Source organism: Colobus angolensis, unplaced genomic scaffold (genome assembly GCF_000951035.1).
Source record: "Colobus angolensis palliatus isolate OR3802 unplaced genomic scaffold, Cang.pa_1.0 Scaffold72, whole genome shotgun sequence".
NCBI lineage: Eukaryota > Metazoa > Chordata > Mammalia > Primates > Cercopithecidae > Colobus > Colobus angolensis.
Window position 1 is genome coordinate 4259265 of NW_012120932.1, and position 19848 is coordinate 4279112.

The 19848-nt window shown below is 40.1% G+C and overlaps 1 protein-coding gene across 1 annotated transcript in view; it reads left to right on the forward strand.

Annotated features, from left to right (window-relative positions):
- The window catches only part of CNTNAP3 (contactin associated protein-like 3), a 251219-nt gene that overhangs the window by 115825 nt on the left and 115546 nt on the right, over positions 1–19848 (forward strand). The window contains exon 4 of the mRNA XM_011927535.1: positions 15934–16081. Coding sequence (XP_011782925.1) covers positions 15934–16081 — 148 coding nt within the window. The remainder of the gene's footprint in view (positions 1–15933; positions 16082–19848) is intronic.

The window sequence follows — 19848 nt, forward strand, 5'->3', positions numbered from 1 at the left end:
TTTTTCTTTTTTTTTTTGTTTTGAGACGGAGTCTCGCTCTGTCGCCCAGGCTGGAGTGCAGTGGCGTGATCTCGGCTCACTACAAGCTCCGCCTCCCGGGTTCACGCCATTCTCCTGCCTCAGCCTCCCGAGTAGCTGGGACTACAGGCGCCTAGTTTTTTGTATTTTTTTAGTAGAGACGGGGTTTCACTGTGTAGACCAGGATGGTCTCGATCTCCTGACCTCGTGATCCACCCGTCTCGGCCTCCCAAAGTGCTGGGATTACAGGCTTGAGCCACCGTGCCCGGCCAGTATTTTTTTCTAAATGCAAAATCGAAATTTCTTATAAATGCTCATCATTATTTTATATAAAAATATCAAACTTCTGTGATAATAGACGTAGTTCCCTTATTAACATAGTCTAAGACATATTTAAAAATTCTAATTTGATAAGAAAATTTTGAATGGGGATAATTATCATTCACTGTTTCTGGATTGTTTCTCACCATTGAAATGAACAGTCATCCTGTTAGGAAAAACCCAAACTGAAGTTCTCAAAACTAGGTTTGGGGAGAATTATAACTGATTTGAGATTTAGTTGATAAATGCATCATTCCTGATTGGGAAATGATTAAATTTTCAGCAATTGGCACTTGGGCCAATTTAAAGTGATTTGAGATAGATTGTAACTGCAGTAATATTACTGGGGAAATGGAGTATTTGTTCAAGACAGGTCTTGTTCTTTTAACCAATTTTCCTTTTTTCTTGTGATTTGAACTTATTTCAAATTAGTTAGATGAGACATGGCATATGCTAATCGAGCAAAATTTAATGCTCAATGAAGATGTTAATACATTTCCTTGTTCACATTTTAAGCACATATTGCAAACACAATTAATATTCTCAATCTCAAAAACATTTACAGTCATCTCCCTGCAAGGGATTGGTTCCAGGATGCCCTCGGATACCAGAATCTGCTCATACTTAAGTACCACAGTCAGCCTTGTAGAGACTTCTGATACAGAGGGCCAACCGTATTTATTGAAAAAAAGGTGACACATTGATTATAACCCGAAAGTGGAAATGTGAAGGAAACCGTCTTCCGTTAGTACAAAAGGCATGTTTGTGCCAGGTGAAGTGACTGAATATAGGAACAATATTTAAAATAAGTTCTGTAGAACTCGCATATTACCTAACCTAGTTAAATATGGCTTATATGCTTCTGGTATTTGTGTTTTTTAGTCCAAGGCATTTTCCCTTTTTTTCCTCTCTGATTACTTATCTTTCTTCTTTGTCATCAGTATTCACAGTATTGAAGCATCTCTTTCATTTCTTAGTCTATTTGATTTCCTCTAAAATGTCATTAGCATACTCTTTACATACTCAGACACGGTACTAATTGATTAAATAAGTTCCAAGAAATACATAAAATTAAGCAAATTATTACATTCAGAACAAATGAGAGACATTTAAAGTCATAAACCCCCACCAAACTTTAAATTTTCAGGAAATAGAAACTCTGTGTGAATATGATTTTAATTAACAGTCACTTGGTTTTAAATAATCACGTCACTTACAGAGGTGTGATGTTAAGAGGTTTGGTTTTTGCATAATCGCTGTGGGAAGGGGAGTGCTCACATGAAAAGCTCACCCAGCTGAATCTGGAGGATCCGTGCAGTGGGGAAGCTGAACCTCTGTTCCATGTAGCCTTGCTGAGGAATATTGAAAGATGTGACTAATCATAGGTACTAATGCGCTATTTGGACAACTGTAGATCCTGATAGAGAATTCTGAGGAACTTAACACCAGAGCAAGCCTGATACAGAAATATGTAAAACAGAACATCAGAGTAAGCTCACTGTAATTACTGGTGCAAACTGAACATCTGCTATTTTCTGAAGGTAGGATGATGTGTAACTGCAACATTAATTCCATATAAATGGAGCTGAATATTCATGACAGCTTTGTAGCCACTTGCTGCCTATCTGCATACATTCAGGGTATTTGTTTTGCCCAATAATAAAATCAACTAATTCTGTGTTTATGAATTGGCATGTTTCTTTGGGTATTGATTTTCCCCCCTACAATTTGGTGATGAGGATGGGACTTCTTGAGTGGGTGCTTCTATTGGGTCAATTTGTGGGAAGATTTGTGGCCACCTTTTTAAAAAGTCATTTTATTGTGATAAAACACACTTTAACATAAAATGTGGCCTCTTGGATTAGGTAAGAGACCCCGACTGTTTGCTTAAAAGTCTCCCATTACCTACTTTGGCTCAGTAGGATTGGGTTCCTAGGGAAAATTTCAAACCCTTACTACAAATTTGGAGTTGTTGTTGAGCAAAATGTGTAATATGGGCTTACAGGTCCCATATGATTCAGCATAGGTTTTTATGGCAGAAAAATAAGGGAAGTCCAGAATGTTGCTGGCAGGTCTATCTCTTAGAAGGGTTATTTCGGCCGGGCACGGTGTCTCAAAAAAAAAAAAGAAGGGTTATTTTACTCTGTTATGTTTAGAATGGGTAAACTTGTGAAAATTCTGCTTTGCAATGGCCAGAGAAAGGCGCTTTTTTTTTTTTTTTTGAGACGGAGTCTCGCTCTGTCGCCCAGGCTGGAGAGCAGTGGCACGATCTCAGCTCACTGCAAGTTCTGCCTTCCGGGTTCAGGCCATTCTCCTGCCTCAGCCTCCTGAGTAGCTGGGACTACAGGTGCCCGCCACCACGCCCGGATAATTTTTTTTTTTGTATTTTTAGTAGAGACGGGATTTCACCGTGTTAGCCAGGAAGGTCTCGATCTCCTGACCTCGTGATCTGCCCACCTCTGCCTCCCAAAGTGCTGAGATTACAGGCATGAGCCACCACACCCGGCCGACAAATTAGTGTATGCACGGAGATTTTAAGAAAAATAAATCCCAAATAAATGGAGAATTTATATTCCTGAGATGAAGTATTCAGGAATAAGCAAAAGAACAACCAAAAAGATTGAATTTAGAAACTGGAAGAACAGAGTAAGAAACTGAAAGCTCTTTCTCTTCCTCCAGCTTCTGATTCCTTCTCTGCTGTCATTCCTTTTGTTTCCTCTGCTTCTCTTCACCCTTCTTTGCTCAGTCTGGGATCTCAGAGGAGGGAGGTAATGGTCTCTTGGATGAATTGGAAACCTAGGATGAATTCCTTTTAGAAGGAGCAAATTGTTAGCTTTATTAAAATATCCTGATACTGGGTGTCCTAGTTCTAATCCCATCTCTGTGATTCCCTCTAAACTGAATATGCAAAACATAGCTAAGGATCTATGAATTATTCAGAAGAAAGATCAAAGAGTCAGTGAGAATTTGGGTAAGAGATTGTATCCTAGAATAAAGGTTTTGGGTTGCTGAATGGTTGGTTGCCTTAAAAACTTAGAAAAAATGGAGGGAGGCAAACTACTACGGTATAACAGGGACTGAAACTACAGTGCCGTACAAACCAACTGATTTTTCATTTCATGCTGAAAATCAGCCCTATTCCTTTGCAACTGCAGTGACACAAATGCCAGAATCCGTATTTTCTTCCCCCACGTTGATATACTTAAGAGTTTTTTTTCTATTGCTCTGGGAAGATTCACACAAATTTGCAGAAGTGTTCTGCAGCGTTTTTTCAACATATAGCTACACACGAGGATAGAAACTGGCTGCTGTGTGATCTGTTGCCTCTGGCTGACTTGCTCAACTAGTGGAACAGGTGTGATAGAGGCCAAATTGTCACACCCTCATCAGGGAGTGCCATGGCCTCAGGAAACCAGCCATCCACCTCTTTCCATAACTCAGTGTGAGGGACTGCTGGTGGCAGCCCCTGGAGCCTCTCTGCATCTGGTGACCTCTAGCACTGCTGCAATAATGCGCTCGAGAGGCAGGTGTGCCCCTGTTGCTTTTCATCAGCAGTGCACTGAAGCGGTTTCTAACCTTTGGGGGCTCAATCCAAGGGAAGATCAGAATATATTCTTGGTCCTCCACCTTTTATAGCAGCCCTGTTGCCAGGAATTTCCCTGCCAGCAATTGTCAGGAGAAAAAATAGTTAGATGGCAAGGGCGGACAGTTGGTGCCAGCAATCCATTTTGGGAAAATGTGGGGAAGAACTTAAGACTGCAGTGTTAGCTGCCCAGTTAGAATTATTCACAGAGGAGACAGACTTTATTGTGAGCCAACAACAAATAAAAAGGAATGCTCTAATGGAAAGTTGATGTATCACTGTTGCAAGAAACCAGGATATTCAAAAAGGGGATGCTGAAGAAATTAAGGAAGATGGCAAAGGATTCAACCTGAGTCTGAAGCTTCATTATCTTCTCTAGGAGATTTTTCTCCTGAGAAACTAGATGAGAAATAATTGGCAAACGGTGCAAACTAGTGTGCAAAACTGACATAATGAGGAAACCTTTGAGATGGGAAGCAGAGACCTTTATGTGTCTGTTTCTTTTCCCCATCTTAATCTTTCGCGTTTCTGTGTGTGTGTGTGTGTGTGTGTGTGTGTGTACCCTGGAGCCATGTATTCTGTAATTTCTTCTGACCTTTTTTTTTTTGTTTTATTGTTTTGGGTATCTCTGGACAACCTTGTGTCTGTTCTTGCTGCTCTGAAATTATTCTGCAAATAGATCCTTTGTAAAAGAAACATGCTTTTATCTAGTCTCCTGATGCACCTAGCTATTTGTTGGAAAGGGACTCACTGTGTAAACTAATGCCCCCCACCCATTCTGTATTCTAGGTGAAATTATTTTGGAGCCCTGGGAGACAAGGCACCTGATACGGTAAAGATGTGCCTTCTGAAACCAATAGGGACAGTGGGGAGTGGCAATCTCACCTTACACTGGAATTGATCAAGAAATTCACAAGGAGTAGATCCATTTTTCTGAATCCCAGTAACAAATATTTTAGTAAAATATATCAATCCTATAATTAAATAGCTTACAACATGGAATAGCTCAATTATAAGAAATAGAATCTATATATTTTTTAATTAGGAAAATGAACTGTAATAAGGGACATTCACTTTGTAATACTTCTATATTACCTGTGAAAAAGGAAGGAAAATTTGACAGGGAAGGTGGACCTGTTCATGGATTTGTACAGGATCTTATAGAAATAAATATGTTTGTGATTCTTCTGGTACCTGTGCTTGTGCTACCTGACCTTGCTACTATTTTAATTACAATACCTATATCAACTACATATTTTTCTGCATTAGACTTTTGTCCAGGTTTTTTTCTGTACCTTTAAATGAGAAATCAGGGTTCGTCTTTACATTTACCTATGGCAGCTTTCAGTATTTGTGGCAATGGATTCCTCAAGATTTAGAGATTCACCTACTATATTCTCTAGATATTTACTGTTCAAGAGAACTTAAAGTAATTTTCCTCACCTTAAAGAGTTTCATGCTGATTCAATATGCAGATGAATCATTGATAGCTGCTGACACCTTGCATGTGATAAGAAGAAAATGTAACTTTGCTACAAATTTTTAGCTTCCTAAGCATATAAAACATCCCTAGATAAATAGCCATAGTGTCAAACTGAACTCAAGTATTTGGGACATTTATGACTGGCCAATAAAAAACAGTCCCATCCTAGAGTCAGCCTGTTTTACAAATTAAGCCACCCATCATTAAGAATCAAGTTTGCCAGTTTTGGGGGTTGGTTGGGAATTGCAGTCAGGGGATCCCTGCCTGTTCTGAAAAGATGAAGCCTCTCACTGAGATGTTACATCAGACATCAGCGGCACCTTTACTGGGGTCATGTTAGCAGTGGCAGATCCGTACAGGTCTGCAGCAGCCTCAGTTCTTGCTACGTCAGAAGAAGGAATTCAACCGAGGAGCTTAAGGCAGAGGGCGAGACTGAGGCGGAGACTCAGAGAAGGAGTGACTGTTTATTAAAAAGTTTTAGAAGAGGAACCAAAGGAAGTCAAGTACATTTGGAAGAGGGCCAGGCCGGCGACCTGAGAGATTCAAGTGCACGGTTTGCCCTTGGACTTGGGGTTTTACACATTGGCGTTCCACATGCACAGTGGCCTGTCAGCACTTGGGAGGGGACATAGGCATAGTGTGTTCACTGGAATTGTATGCATGCTCCTAGAAGGAGGTCATATACCAGTTAAACTCTGCCATTTTCCTCTTAGTGCGCATGCTTGAGCCACTCACCTGGCTCCTGAGATCACATCGGGAAGCTGAGATCACCAGTTTCAGGTGTTTCTGTCTATTGCGAGACTGCCTTTCCCTGGCACTGGCCACAACCAATTACTGTTTTAGAGACGGTGTAACAACTGCCTGACCATCACCTGATGGTGCCTGAAATTCCTGGGGTTGAGGGGTCCTCTTCTTCTCTGCTCATGTCTGACTAACTACTGAAACAGAAGAAGCTGAAAAGCGTCTCAAACCCTTTAAGGACCTATTGTCTCCCCACATGTATTCATAACTCTGGTAAACTTCTACTCTTTCCATCTGGAGAGTAAAGGAATTGCTAGTGGTGTGCTTACTCAGAACCTGGGCCCTGACTGCAGACCTACTGGCTGTTCTCCTGTCTTGTTGGATTCTGTTGTTCTGTGTATGCCAGGCTTTCTACAAGCCACAGTAGCTCTTCTGATTGTGCAACTGCTCAATGGGTTCTTCTTGCTGGCTGCAAAAAAAAAAAAAAAAAAAAAAAAAACCATGGTATTTGCGTATTTGCAGTAAAGAAAGAGTTTAAATTAACCCAAGGTCGGCCACACCACTTTGGAGATGAAGTTATTAGTCAAGTCAGTCTCATCGAAGGCCCATAGGTTAGGGGTTTTTCTTTTCTTTTTTTTTTTTTTTTTGACGGAGTCTCGCTCTGTCGCCCAGACTGGAGTGCAGTGGCCGGATCTCAGCTCACTGCAAGCTCCGCCTCCCGGGTTTACGCCATTCTCCTGCCTCAGCCTCCCGAGTAGCTGGGACTACAGGCGCCCGCCACCTCGCCCGGCTAGTTTTTTTTTGTATTTTTAGTAGAGACGGGGTTTCACTGTGTTAGCCAGGATGGTCTCGATCTCCTGACCTCGTGATCCGCCCGTCTCAGCCTCCCAAAGTGCTGGGATTACAGGCTTGAGCCACCGTGCCCGGCCAACGGTAGTTTGGGTGAAGGGCTGGGGGTGGCTAGGCAATGCGTGCTTGCTGCTGATTGGTTGGGGGTGTAATCATAGGGGTGTGGGAAATGATTCTCCTGCATACTGCGTTACTTCTGGGTGGGGCCACAGGAGTGGTTGGTGGGTCCAGGTGGAGCCATCGGTAGTCAGAAGTGCAAAACCTGAAAAGATACCTCAAAAGTCTAATCTTAGATTCTACGATACTGATGTTATATGCTGGAATTAATGAGGAAGTTGCATATCTGGTGAGCTCTGGACAAATGGCTAGCAATCATTTATGTCTACCTTCTAGCAGAATTTAGGCTCCTCTGTTCTCCTAGCCTGGTGGTCTGCATTAGCTTTAGTTTTGGGGAAGGGCTATTATCATTTAAACTATAGACTAAAGGTCTCCCACAGTTGGCTTGCCTAAGGCCAGGAATGATTAAAGGCAGCTTGAAGGTCAAGGGCAAGACGGGAGTTAACTAGATCAGGTCTCCCCACTGCCATAATTTTGTCACTGTTAGAATTTGTGCAAAGGCAGTTTCAAAGCGCAACTTTGACCCTAGGACATTGAACTTCCATGTACCTCATGTTGTTGCTGCTGTTTTACAAATTCATAGACACAAAATTTTTAGTGCACTGCCAGATAAGCTACGAGCAAGTCCTATTATCTAATATTAATGTTATTCTAGGCAGGTGGCACCTTTTGAGTCTAGTTACTCTGTTTGCAGATCCTAACCAAATAGGAGGATGTGACTGCCTCATAGTCACAGAAAATACTCACCCTGGGCCTGACTCATTCAGTATTCTTATTCCCAATGCTGGCAATATTGTTCATTGATGGATCTTGTGTGAGAGAGACACAGGGATATAAAATTGCATCTTATGCAGTAGATATTTTGTAGGTAGAGATGGCTTTTTCTTAGAACATATTATAAATGATTACAAATGTAAAACTATGGTGAAATAATTTTGTTTGCTTTTCAAATGATTTTTGTTGCTAAAAACTAAAATTAAAAATAGCGAACAAGTATCCTAAATGTTTTTGAAACTATCATCATAGCGATTCTCAGACTATCAAGACTATGAACTATTTTCCATAATGGCACACTGATCATAACAATCATAACCATTTGTATGTGCATATCCAACATCTAATATTCAGGGATAAGGTCATATGGAACATCCAGTTTAATGCTGACAGATTCTTATGTGAAAAAATATATATATATTTGGTCATAGTTAAAATGGACAAAATAAGTGAGTCTATCTGACGGTCAGAGAGTAAATATGTCAAACAAACAAATGATTACAGTTTTCAGTTAGAATAACAAAAGCACTTAGATTGTTGATTTAGTAATAGTGATTCCCTAGCTAATTTTTTCATCTGTGCAGGTTGATTCTCAGGGATGAAAAAGTGTGAAAACATTCCAATTAAGTAAATCGCTCTGCAGTTGGTGGGAAGTACTAAGTAATTACTTGTGGTGAGTCCAGAGATGAAGATGGAGTGGGCATCTCTGAGTCACCCAGGCAAAGGAAGACAGGTGCTGCTCCTCACAGCGGAACAAGGAGCTGGGTTTAGAGAGACTGGGTAGAATATAGCTTTAGGAAGACTAACTCTAACAATCAAGTCAATGCACCAGTATTTGCCTGGAACCAACTATGCGTTAAACACTGGTAAATACTGGGAGGGTTGAGAAAAAGGTGCAGATCTTGGGGAACCTAGCATAAAATTCAACACAGCAGACATTTATTCTCCTTGAAGAATTCCTGGTTTTGCAACAGTGCCTACCGTGTCCCGGAACTAGGCTGGTTGTTGAAAGTCTCTGAGAAACCAGAGATGGCACCAGCATAATACCCTGAACTTTTATAAAGCACAAAGGTTTATAATTATAATAAGGAATCCTGAGAGCAAGAAGACATGCTGATCAATCTCACACAGGAAATTTGTCCCAGATCCAAGTCAAATGACAAGTTAGATGAATTACCTGCTTTTTAAAAAGGTATTGTAACATTTAATGTGATCATTTAAAGTCAACAGCAATATCTCAGTAAGAAGCCCTGTTAAGCTGCGATATGTTTAGTTATATGCGCTATATACAGAGAGCTAAGTGGCCAGTTCTGCTCTCCTCATTATCTGGATTATTTTAAAAATTTCGTTTAAGTTAATCTTGATTCATATTTTGGATTGCTTTATGTTTCTGAATGATCATTTCCTCACAGTTACCAGTAGTGAGCAAACACAAGGAAACATTTATTTGTCTTTCTTAAACATGCACTACACTTTGTTTTTCTCTTTTTGACTTATGATTCAAACATGGTAAATTAATTCATTTTTATTTTAAAAAATGATAGGGTGCTCAAGTATCAAACTTCATTTTTCAGTGATTATATATTAAATTAAAGATATGCATAAGTGTATATACACATACTTTTTTTTCAGTAAGGTACTCTTGCTGTCATTAATTATTCATTGATTTGTCCCTCTAACAATTATTTTTGTCTAAACTCACTATTTCAGGCCATGCTTTTTTAGTGCTAGAGAAAACTTTAGATTCCATAGTATTCTTTTTTTTTTTTTTTTTTTTTTTTTTTTTTTTTTTTTTTGAGGTGGAGTCTTGCTCTGTCACCCAGGCTGGAGTGCAGTGGTGCAATCTCAGCTCACTGCAACCTCCACCTCCCCAGTTCAAGTGATTCTCCTGCCTCAGCCTCCTGAGTAGCTGGGACTACAGAGGCACGCCACCATGCTCAGCTAATTTTTGTATTTTTGTTTTTTTAGTAGAGATGGGGTGTCACCATATTGGTCAGGCTGGTCTCAAACTCCTGCCCTCACGTGATCCACCTGCCTCAGCCTCCCAAAGTGCTGGGATTACAGGCGTAAGCCACCGCGCCCAGCACCATAGTCGTTTGTAGCATGCTTTCCAGCTAAAGTGAAGCCTCAGGTGACATACCATTGCTCTCACAGCTAATTAATGAAAAAGCTGGAGCCATCACCCACATTTCTTAATTCCTACTTCAGTTCATTTAATAATGCTAGAAAAAGGCAGAGTCACACTTATTTGTGTTAACAAACATTGTATTCTAATGGTTAGTAAAATATTAATAACGCATTCATGAGCACTTTAAAATAATTAAGTGCAACTGTTCACATAGGCACTTATCGATCCTAATTTAAATAAGAAGCAGTTATGAATGTTACACCATTGTCTGTCATCTTCTGAAAATAGCAGGGACAAAAGCGGTATCATCCTTGCCTAATGTCATCTGCTAGTGAGGGGATGTAGACCTAAGGGATTTAGTTGAGTCTGGCTGAGAATCACAGGAGAAGGTCCATAGATTCATCCTTGCTTTCAAAGAGTAGCATTGTGAGAATGAGTAAGAGGAAATACCACTTAGTATTAACAGATAGCAATAAGCAGTGTTTCCTACTAATTGATTATTTACCATATGCTAGTCCTATGCTAAGAGCTTTAGAGATACGTGAGACTCTTGTGAGTCCCGATCATCATTCTCCCCAATGTTCAGAGGAGAAGGTTCTCCGTGTTAGAGTATCTTACCCACAGTCACAGAACCAGTACATGTTGGGACTTGGTCTCAGACCCAGGTCTCTCCAGCTTTGCAGCCTGTGTTCATCATATGATATACCACTTACAGGAAACTCCACAACTGAGCTGAAGTCTTTGACAATCGCAGGAGCCAGCATCCTGCTGGAGCCATGGCCTCCAGTCCTGTCTGTGTCCGTGGGAGGGCTCTGTGGCAGCCCCAGGTCCCACTTGCCGGGAGTCCTTTCTTCACCCAGGGGCATCCTGAGAACAGAGAGGTTGAGGGGACAGCAGCGGAGGTTAACAGCTCTTCAGCAGGCACTGGGTCCACATGCTGGAGCCACTTTTTTGTTTATTTATTGTATTTAGACATCAGATGCCAAGGTTTCCATGAGTCACCTTCCTCAGTGAGAAATCATTAAGGAACGATCACTCTGGTCTGCATAAGGCCCTGCTCTTGCCTTGGTGTTCATTCATTCATTCATTATATTTTTTATACATGATTCACATTTCCCCAGTCCACTATGTTTTATTTGTACATATTCTTTTAAAAATTATAATTCTTCTGTTCACACATATTTACACCTACATATATTGTTTTATATCTTTCATTTTGCTTTTTACTGATGAATTCTTTGCATAAATAGAATTGTACTAGTCATACTAAGGTGATAAAGATACTATGCTAATTTCTAATAATCTATAGAAACATTTTAATTGCTTCATAAAATATTAGGGCATATGTCATGGTAGTTATATTAATGCTCTATACTTAGAGTTAATACAATTTCTTCATACAACACTTATAATTAACAAAGTGTCTTAATCAGATAATCTTGTTAACAGGCATCATAGGGAGCAGCTTAACAATATCTTTCATTTGTATAGTTCCTTAGAATTTTCAAGTCACCTACAGAAACATCTTCCAACAAGCTATAATTGGGCAAAGCAGTTAGTATTATTCCCATGTTACTTATAAAGAAGCTGAGATTACAAACACTAAAATTCGTGTCCAATATCAGCACAGTCTGGCCATTAAGGAAACAGAATTAGAACTCAAGGACTCACGGGCACTTTCTTACCCCACACACAGACAGCTTAAAATAATAACAGCATATTAAAATAAGAATCTCTTGTAGTACATTTGAGTGTTTGGGAAACTAATAATAAACTGAAGCTGCTGAAGAATCTATTTCTTTTAGACAAGCTTTTCTAACATCTTTGTGAGCACTAACTGAATTGAGGCGTGAAATTGCATAGGACAGTGGTGGCCCTATGCATAGTAGAGATTTAATGCTTATTTTATAATTCAGTATCTCTTTAATTTAAAATAAAGATTTGATGATAAAAATCCACTAAAACAGATATTGCAAAATGACAAATTTGGAAAAATAAATTTCTAACAGTCTTCTTAAAAATAATTGTTGATGAGTCTTAAACATTGACAGATTTTTTTCTGCTGATGGCTGTCAATCTGGGTATTTCATACTCAACTACAAGTATCCATGTGCTTAACATTTTGCAGACCAGGATATCACATGAGCAGCATCACTGACTGTGACTGTTAGATTTAGCTAATGTGACCACTAAAAATCAAAGTCGAGTGTTGAAAATTTTTCAGTAATGTCACTAATTCCTAAATTACTTATGAAACCTATTTCCAGCATGTGAGTGGACTCCAAGCCACAGGTTTCAGTCACTTTCATGTGTACCTAGGGAACATGTTATGGAAACTGATCATTTTATCTGAAAATATTCACTTTTGATTACTTAATATAATACTTAGCTAGAATGCCCTCAAAGACAGAGAATCCACCTCAAACTTAAGTGACTGTTTTTCAATAAGATGGAGCTTTCATACATGAACACACCACACACACACACACACACACACACACACACACACAAATTGCAGAGGAATGCTGTAAAAAAATAAATGATTTATAATCTTACAAATACATTATATACGTTAACTAGTTTAATTCTTACCAAGATTGCCAGATAGATATAATTTTTCTACTTTACAAAGAAAGATGATCATTTCTCCCAAGGTCACATGCCTGCTAAGACAGAAAAGAATTTGAAGGATTATGGCTTCCAAAAACCATTCTCTGTACCCTCTCCACAGAGCTGTAACTTTTGTTATTTATGTCTAAAATGAAGATGTAAGCCTCTGCAGAATTGTTCAAGGTTGCATATTTCTATAAAAGCTGGCTTATCCTTCTGGAAGCTTCGTTTTTCCATCTTAATAAAACAAAGCAGGAATAGGCCTTTGTGTTCGCCATTCTTCCTATCCGTAGTGGTCATGCGCTCACCTGTGAATTCATGTCTGCTCTGGAAACTCTCAAAGCAAACTTTGAATATAATGAATAAGAGACTTCACTGCATATTTTTAAGACACACATTATTTTATTGTTATAGATAAGGTTATTTCAGTAATAAGCCCTGAATGTTTTGACAGTGAAATGCTAGTATAACTCTTTCCTGCCCAAAATGTATTCTCTTTAATTTCTCTATCTTTAAAGAACAATGGTTTGTTTGTTTGGTATCCCATAAAGCTGGTTATAATTCTATATAAGACATTAATAATGTGATTTCTCAAATTTCAAATGCATTAATGTGATCATATATACTTTTAAATATATTTTAGTCATATGTAATAAATGTTTGATTTTTTATTGATGTCTCTGAAGTCGCAAAGTATATTTCTCATCTGCCTTATTCATAAACTATTAGATAATGTCTATTTAAAGTTGCTTAAATGTTAATCTGTTTTAATTAAGCAAAAATTGACATTAAATTTTATTTTGCTACTTGATGCTATTATCACATCACTCAGAAGTATATTTTCCAGAGTTTATGCTTTGAAACAAATTGAGAAAGAAATAACATTTGGCATATAAAGGTGAAAAAAATTCTGTTTTGATAGGGTTCCTTTGAGAAGTTTTTATTGTATTGTTTTTACTGAAGTTTACAAAGTTTATTCAGCTATGGAAAAATGTGATTTTAATTCTGCAGCTGAATTTTAACATTGGAGTCAAAATGCTCATAGGATCTGGTGTTCCTGTATCAGCTTGGCTGTATGTCTTAGATGTTAAACTCAAATTAGAACCCAAATAAAAGGATTCAGAGTCTGATGGATCAACCATCTCTACCAGCCATGCCAACAGTGACCAGCCTGGGTCACAATCACGGCAGCCACCTCCACACAGGTGGTGGGCTGATTGATTTCCAGGTGTTATCTCAATTAGTGCTCCAGTCCTTCAAGATCAATTTTACCGATAAAGAAACTGCAGCTTGCAGCAGAGAGTAACAGGGTTGGAGGTGGTGGAGCTGGGATATGGCTTCTTTTATATAGGTCAGCCTGGGCTGTCCAGGCAGAAGGTGGTGAGTGCAGAGGGTATGCAAATATTTTACCTGAAGTTGGTATAGCGATTGTTAACTCAAAAAATGTTGATGTACATGACCCTTTAGTTGGAACAAAAGTGAAATGATTATCTCTGGCATGGTGGCTCAATGACTGTAATCCCAGCATTTTGGGAGGTCCAGGTGGGCAAATTACTTGAGGCTGGGAGTTTGAAACCAGCCTGGCCAACATGGCGAAACCCCGTCTCTACTAAAAATACAAAAATTAGCCAGGTGTCGTGGCGTGCTCCTGTAATGCCAGCTACTGGGGAGGCTGAGGCATGAGAATTGCTTGAATCTGGGAGGCAGAGGTTGCAGTGAGCCAAGATCGTGCCACTACATTCCAGCCTGGGTGACAGAGCGAGTCTACGTCTCAAAAAAAAAAAAAAAAAGGAAAATGATTATCTCGGAATTGGCATGAATTAGCAATAGACGAACTATTACCAATCTGACATCTACACTAGCATTTAAAATTGACCACATTCACTAAGGCATTTCCTGTATTTTTATTTCCGTGTGTTTATACCCAGGGAGACCCATTGGTGGTCTGATACGAGGCAGGCTGATCTTCATTCTCCTTGTTTTGTTGTTAAACCTGGTACATTGTTTTTTTGTTTTTGTTTTTGTTCTTTTCTTTTCTTTTTGAGATGGAGTCTCGCACTGTCGCCCAGTCTAGAGTGCAGTGGTGCGATCTCGGCTCACTGCAAGCTCCACCTCCCGGGTTCACACCATTCTCCTGCCTCAGCCTCATGAGTAGCTGGGACTGCAGATGCCCGCCACCATACCCGGCTAATTTTTTTTTGTATTTTTAGTAGAGTCAGGGTTTCACCGTGTCAGCCAGGATGGTCTAGATCTCCTGACCTCATGATCCGCCCGACTCAGCCCCCAAAGTGCAGGGATTACAGGCGTGAGGCAATGTGCCCGGCCCTAAGCCTGCTACATTCTTTAGTAAAGCAAAATAATTAGGTAGGAAACATTCTTGATTCTTGGTTGAACTAACTGCTGGCCTGTGCCATACATAGATATTAACTATGTGCCCCAGTCATGTTAGGTGATAGCATGTCTAGTGCAAAAGAGCATTAACCCTTTCCTTGTTCTCACACATGCCATATTCTTAAAAATCTGCAAACAATGAAAAAATACCTAAAACAACTTTGCTTGCACTCTGATCCTTCCCTATGTTCAGATAGCCAGATGGAGTGAAGAGTGAAAGCACGCCCCTTTGCCCTGGAGCAGATGGTGGCAGTGTGCTCCTCTTGACACTCCCGGGAAGCAGGCCACAGGTGCATGGAGCTGTGTTCGCTGTGAAGTGGATTCAGCCTGATAACATGGAATGAATGCTGCCGTTGAAATAAAAGCCAGATGTAATCCTGCCCACACTCTGTGATAGCTGTCCTACCTCCAGAGAGTCCTTTCTTCTTCCTAGACTGTAGTTTCTCATTTACAAATTAAGGGTGTGGGGCTGGAATCATGTCTAGGTCCCTTCCAACTATCTCACTGCAGATTCCAGGATTCTCACTGCAGCTCCTTTGCGTGTGACCATGGTGCTTGATTGCCCTGCTATGTCATGTGGCTTTTTGTGAGCATCTTTACCATTTGATTAGGGAGGAATTTGTGGGATAGCGTTTTAGAAAAGTGACCTTCATGGAGGTCGCCATGTTTATAGTCATTGTAATGGTGTGGATGAAATTTAAGCTACCTTGTAAATAAAGAAAACTTAGACAATGGTGACTAATCCAGGGACTGGAAAGGTTGTCACATCCTTGTTAACCATTAGCAGTGTTTCCTTAAAAACAGCAGCTTTTTGCATATTAGCAAAGCGAGCGTACGTTGCTCATTGCCATGAGAGGTGACGACATGAAGATGGTACGACCTGCAGATACATTGATCCCTTTCTCTGTTTTCTCCTAGGGTTTTGCAGGAAACACAAACGCAGACAGTGTGGTGCACTACAGACTCCAACCTCCCTTTGAAGCCAGGTTCCTGCGCTTTCTCCCTTTAGCCTGGAACCCCAGGGGCAGGATTGGGATGCGGATCGAAGTGTACGGATGTGCATATAGTAAGTGGCCTTTATTCCCTGTGTGAAATCAAGGTTAGCATGAGATTCTGTCAGAGCCAAACTGTGAAAGCCAATGTCGGCATGAAATGTTGAACTTGACTTTTTCTGTCTTTTTAAATAGCTGGGCAAGTAGAACTGGTTTTTATGGAAAGCCTCTAGTGTCTTCCCATGACAAGATGGACTTTAGTTACTGTCTTTTATAGTTGAATTTAGAGGTGGACATGAACTGAAATTTATCTGTCTTTAGATTCCCAAAGTTTAGCAAAGTACTTGCGATATGGTAGGCATCTCATCAAACTAATACAATTCAAACTAACAACAGATGATGCTATTTTTCTGAAGCTGAGATGACACCCTGTCTGGGAAAACAGGAGTGGTACTGGGGGCAGTGGGGTGATTTCTCGCAATCTCTTAGTTCTCTGTTTTTCTCTGCTAACATCCTCTTTTGCACACCGTGCTGTTGCTTCACTTGATCTTCAGTTGGTGGGAGCCTGTGTTTAGTCAGCCTCTTTTCTCATCTGTTCCTGTTATAAAAGTGGAAAGGATGGGGCCGACATGAATATACCACAAACAAAAAGCAGGCAGTGAAATTATTTGGTGGTACTCAGTGACACAGTTGCCACTTGATGTTCTAGAACATACTTGTATTATTTCTTTACATTATCATAAAAATGCTTTAAAATTATTGTCAAAATGGAATAAAATTTAAAAATACTCCTGTATAAAACTGGAGAACAAGTCAAAGAGTAGCCTGGATGGAAATGTCTTAAGTGGCTTCAACTTGGGTCAGGCCGGACGTTCATATCACACCATTTACACACAGTCATTCCCATTCTCCGCCTAGTCACAGCTTTAGCCCTGCAGAATATTAATTTTCTAAAGCACGATAACAGTATCTGTCATTCATGCAGCATTTAGTGTCTTGGATACTATTATTTCTGTTTTATTATTAACCCATGTACAACCCAGTTAATTTCCTAACTCTGCCTCTGTTTTTTAGTGTTTACAATTCTACAGGGCTAAATATAATGATTTTGCTTTACCAACAGTCTTTTTTCTTCCACTTATTGTTCATTTCCTTATATCCCTGTTTTTTTTCTGGGACCTATAACTGTGCTGTCGGTTTCAATGGCTAAGATGTCTGATATTTAGAATTTCTCTTTGATGCTATGAAATTACCTTCTCCTCTCATTACTCTGAAACAACTTCAAGTTTACTGACTTCAAGGTAGAACATGCTCTTTGATGGGATTTGCCATTAGCTTGATGTTCCTTCATGAAGAGATATTACTCCAGTTGCTTGAGCTGGAGGTTGGTACCAGGAAGATCAAAGCCCCATGCCTGATACCAGGAAGGGCCGGTGGGCGGAGCAGCTGCCATGCAATCTGCTGGCACCATTAACTTCTGTAAACATATGCTGTTGGCCATAAGGGATTACTAGTAAAAAAAACCCAAACATGCAGATAGATAATATATGACCATTGCTAACTAACTAAAAGTAATTATTTAGAACAAGTGGACATCTACGTTGTCTTTTTTTCCTTAGAAGAATACTTGTTCAAGTATGGTAATTTTATTTTTATTGTTGACAGTAATATAATCCTTTAGGACTTATGTTAATAATGGTAGTTTCAGTATTTTCATTTGCATTTCCACTGCCCTGTTTGTTTTCTAGAACGTTGCTTATAATGACTTATAATATCCCTGCCACGCAGCATCTCTTCCCATTTATCTAGTTATATATTTATCAATTTATTTTTATTTTAAGAGGCAAGTTCTTACTGTGTTGCCCAGGCTGGAGTGCAGTGGCTACAGGCACAGTCCCACTGCTGATCAGCTCAGGAGTCTTCACCTGCTTCATTTGGGAGCTGGGCTAGTTCACTCCTCCTTAAGCAACTTGGTGGTCCTCCGCTTGGAGAGATCACCATTTGATGCTAAAATTTGTTCAGACACCTGATCGTCATAGCGCACCCCTGGGCCCCATCGATCCTCCCACCTCAGCCTCCTGAATAGCTGGGACTGCCCAGCCCTAGTTTTATTAGCTTTTCTACACTTCATTTGCAATGATAGATTCACTGTTCCTTTAAACTGTATGTGTTTTCACAGACTCCTGGCTTAGTCTATGAATGTATCTCTATTTCCACTTCTAGCCTGGGGATAGGTTGTAGGTTCTCCCAGAGTTGCTGCTCAACTGCAGAATAAAGCCATGATCGCAGATGGCCTCGGGCCCTTCTTGACACCTGGTTTTCCGTGCATCTTTGCATGCTACTCTTCTTGCCACTCCTTAAAGGCTAACATTATCCACAGATTGGTTCTAGGTCTTCTATCCTGCTCCCAAGCTCTCTCTGAGCCTTTTATCCACTTCCATGAGTTTTCAGTAGCATTTACACACTGGCTGATAACTTCCAAATATGTATCTGCAACCCAGCTCCAACCTCTGGTACCAACCTCTCTTCACTGGCCCTGTGAACACTTAAAACTCAGTTGTCTGTCTGCTTATTTTCCATTGTCTTCCATCTTATAAAACGATACCAACAGCCACCTGTTGACTGAAACCCGATTCTGTCTCCTAAATGTTTTGAATTTCTCTCTTTCCCTTCAGCTTAGCCTAAATGAGCACCAGCCTCCTAAATCAGCTGTTCGTCTCTGGTCTTGACCTTTCCAGTTTTTAGTCCACACAATAATCAGAATGATTCCTGTGTGGAAAAACACGCACATTCGATCGTTCAAACATGCTTAAAGCCACACCCAAGACACTAGGATTGTTTCCCAGAGTACTTAGAAAAATAAATTCCCTGTGCTCTACTGCCTGTCCAGGCCTTTGAGGGCATCTCTCAAGAACAAAAGGGAACTCCCAGATTCTTATGCTAGAACCCTGTGAGTCCTTGACGCATCTGTCTCCCTTGCCCTCCATGTCCAGTGAATCACGAAATTCTGTGTTCTTCCCTCCACATTACACTTTGCATGATTTCAGCTCTCTCCAGCTCTACTACCGACTTAATCTAAACTTGGTGTCCCACAGAATATGGAAATTGCCTTCCAAGTTTAGGTCATTCTGTGTCTGCTCATAGCTGACATACTACATTATATTCTCCACACTGCAACTCAAGTTACCTTTTTAAAATGCTGAACTAATACAATTATGTCCCTGTTTAATACCATCAGTGGCTTTCCATTGTTCCTAAAATAACATCCAGACTCCCAGCAAGGCCTGGAGGAGCTTGTCCCTGAATAACTCTCCAGTGCCACCTCTTGCTGTCATCACCTGCTACGTGTCCACTGTCAATTGTATCAAGCTTCTTACTGACTCAAAGCCTTTACGCCTGTGGTCTCCCCTGCTTGAAATGCTCCTTCTCCATGTTCTCAACTGGGTATTTACTCCTCCTCCTTTGGATCTTAGTTTAAATGACGGTTCCTAGGCCCTCACTCTAAATTTGGTTCCTCATTATAACTTCCCAGGAAGCCTATAATATGATTTCATGTGCTATAGTCACTTTTTATAATGTATCTGTATTTGTCTTATTTGAGACCTAATTTCCTTTTTCCTCATTAGACTGCAGGCTACACCAGGGTAAGGTACATTCATTGCTATAACATCAGCAACTAATACAGAGCCAGGAACATATTAAGTGCACCGTAGCTTTGCATTGAGTCAATGAATGAATGAAGCAATTCAGAAAAATGTCTGATAGATGATAACAAAATCCGAATAATGAATCCAAATTTCGGATATTTATTTCTCTCTTATACTAGCCATCCAGGTAAGGC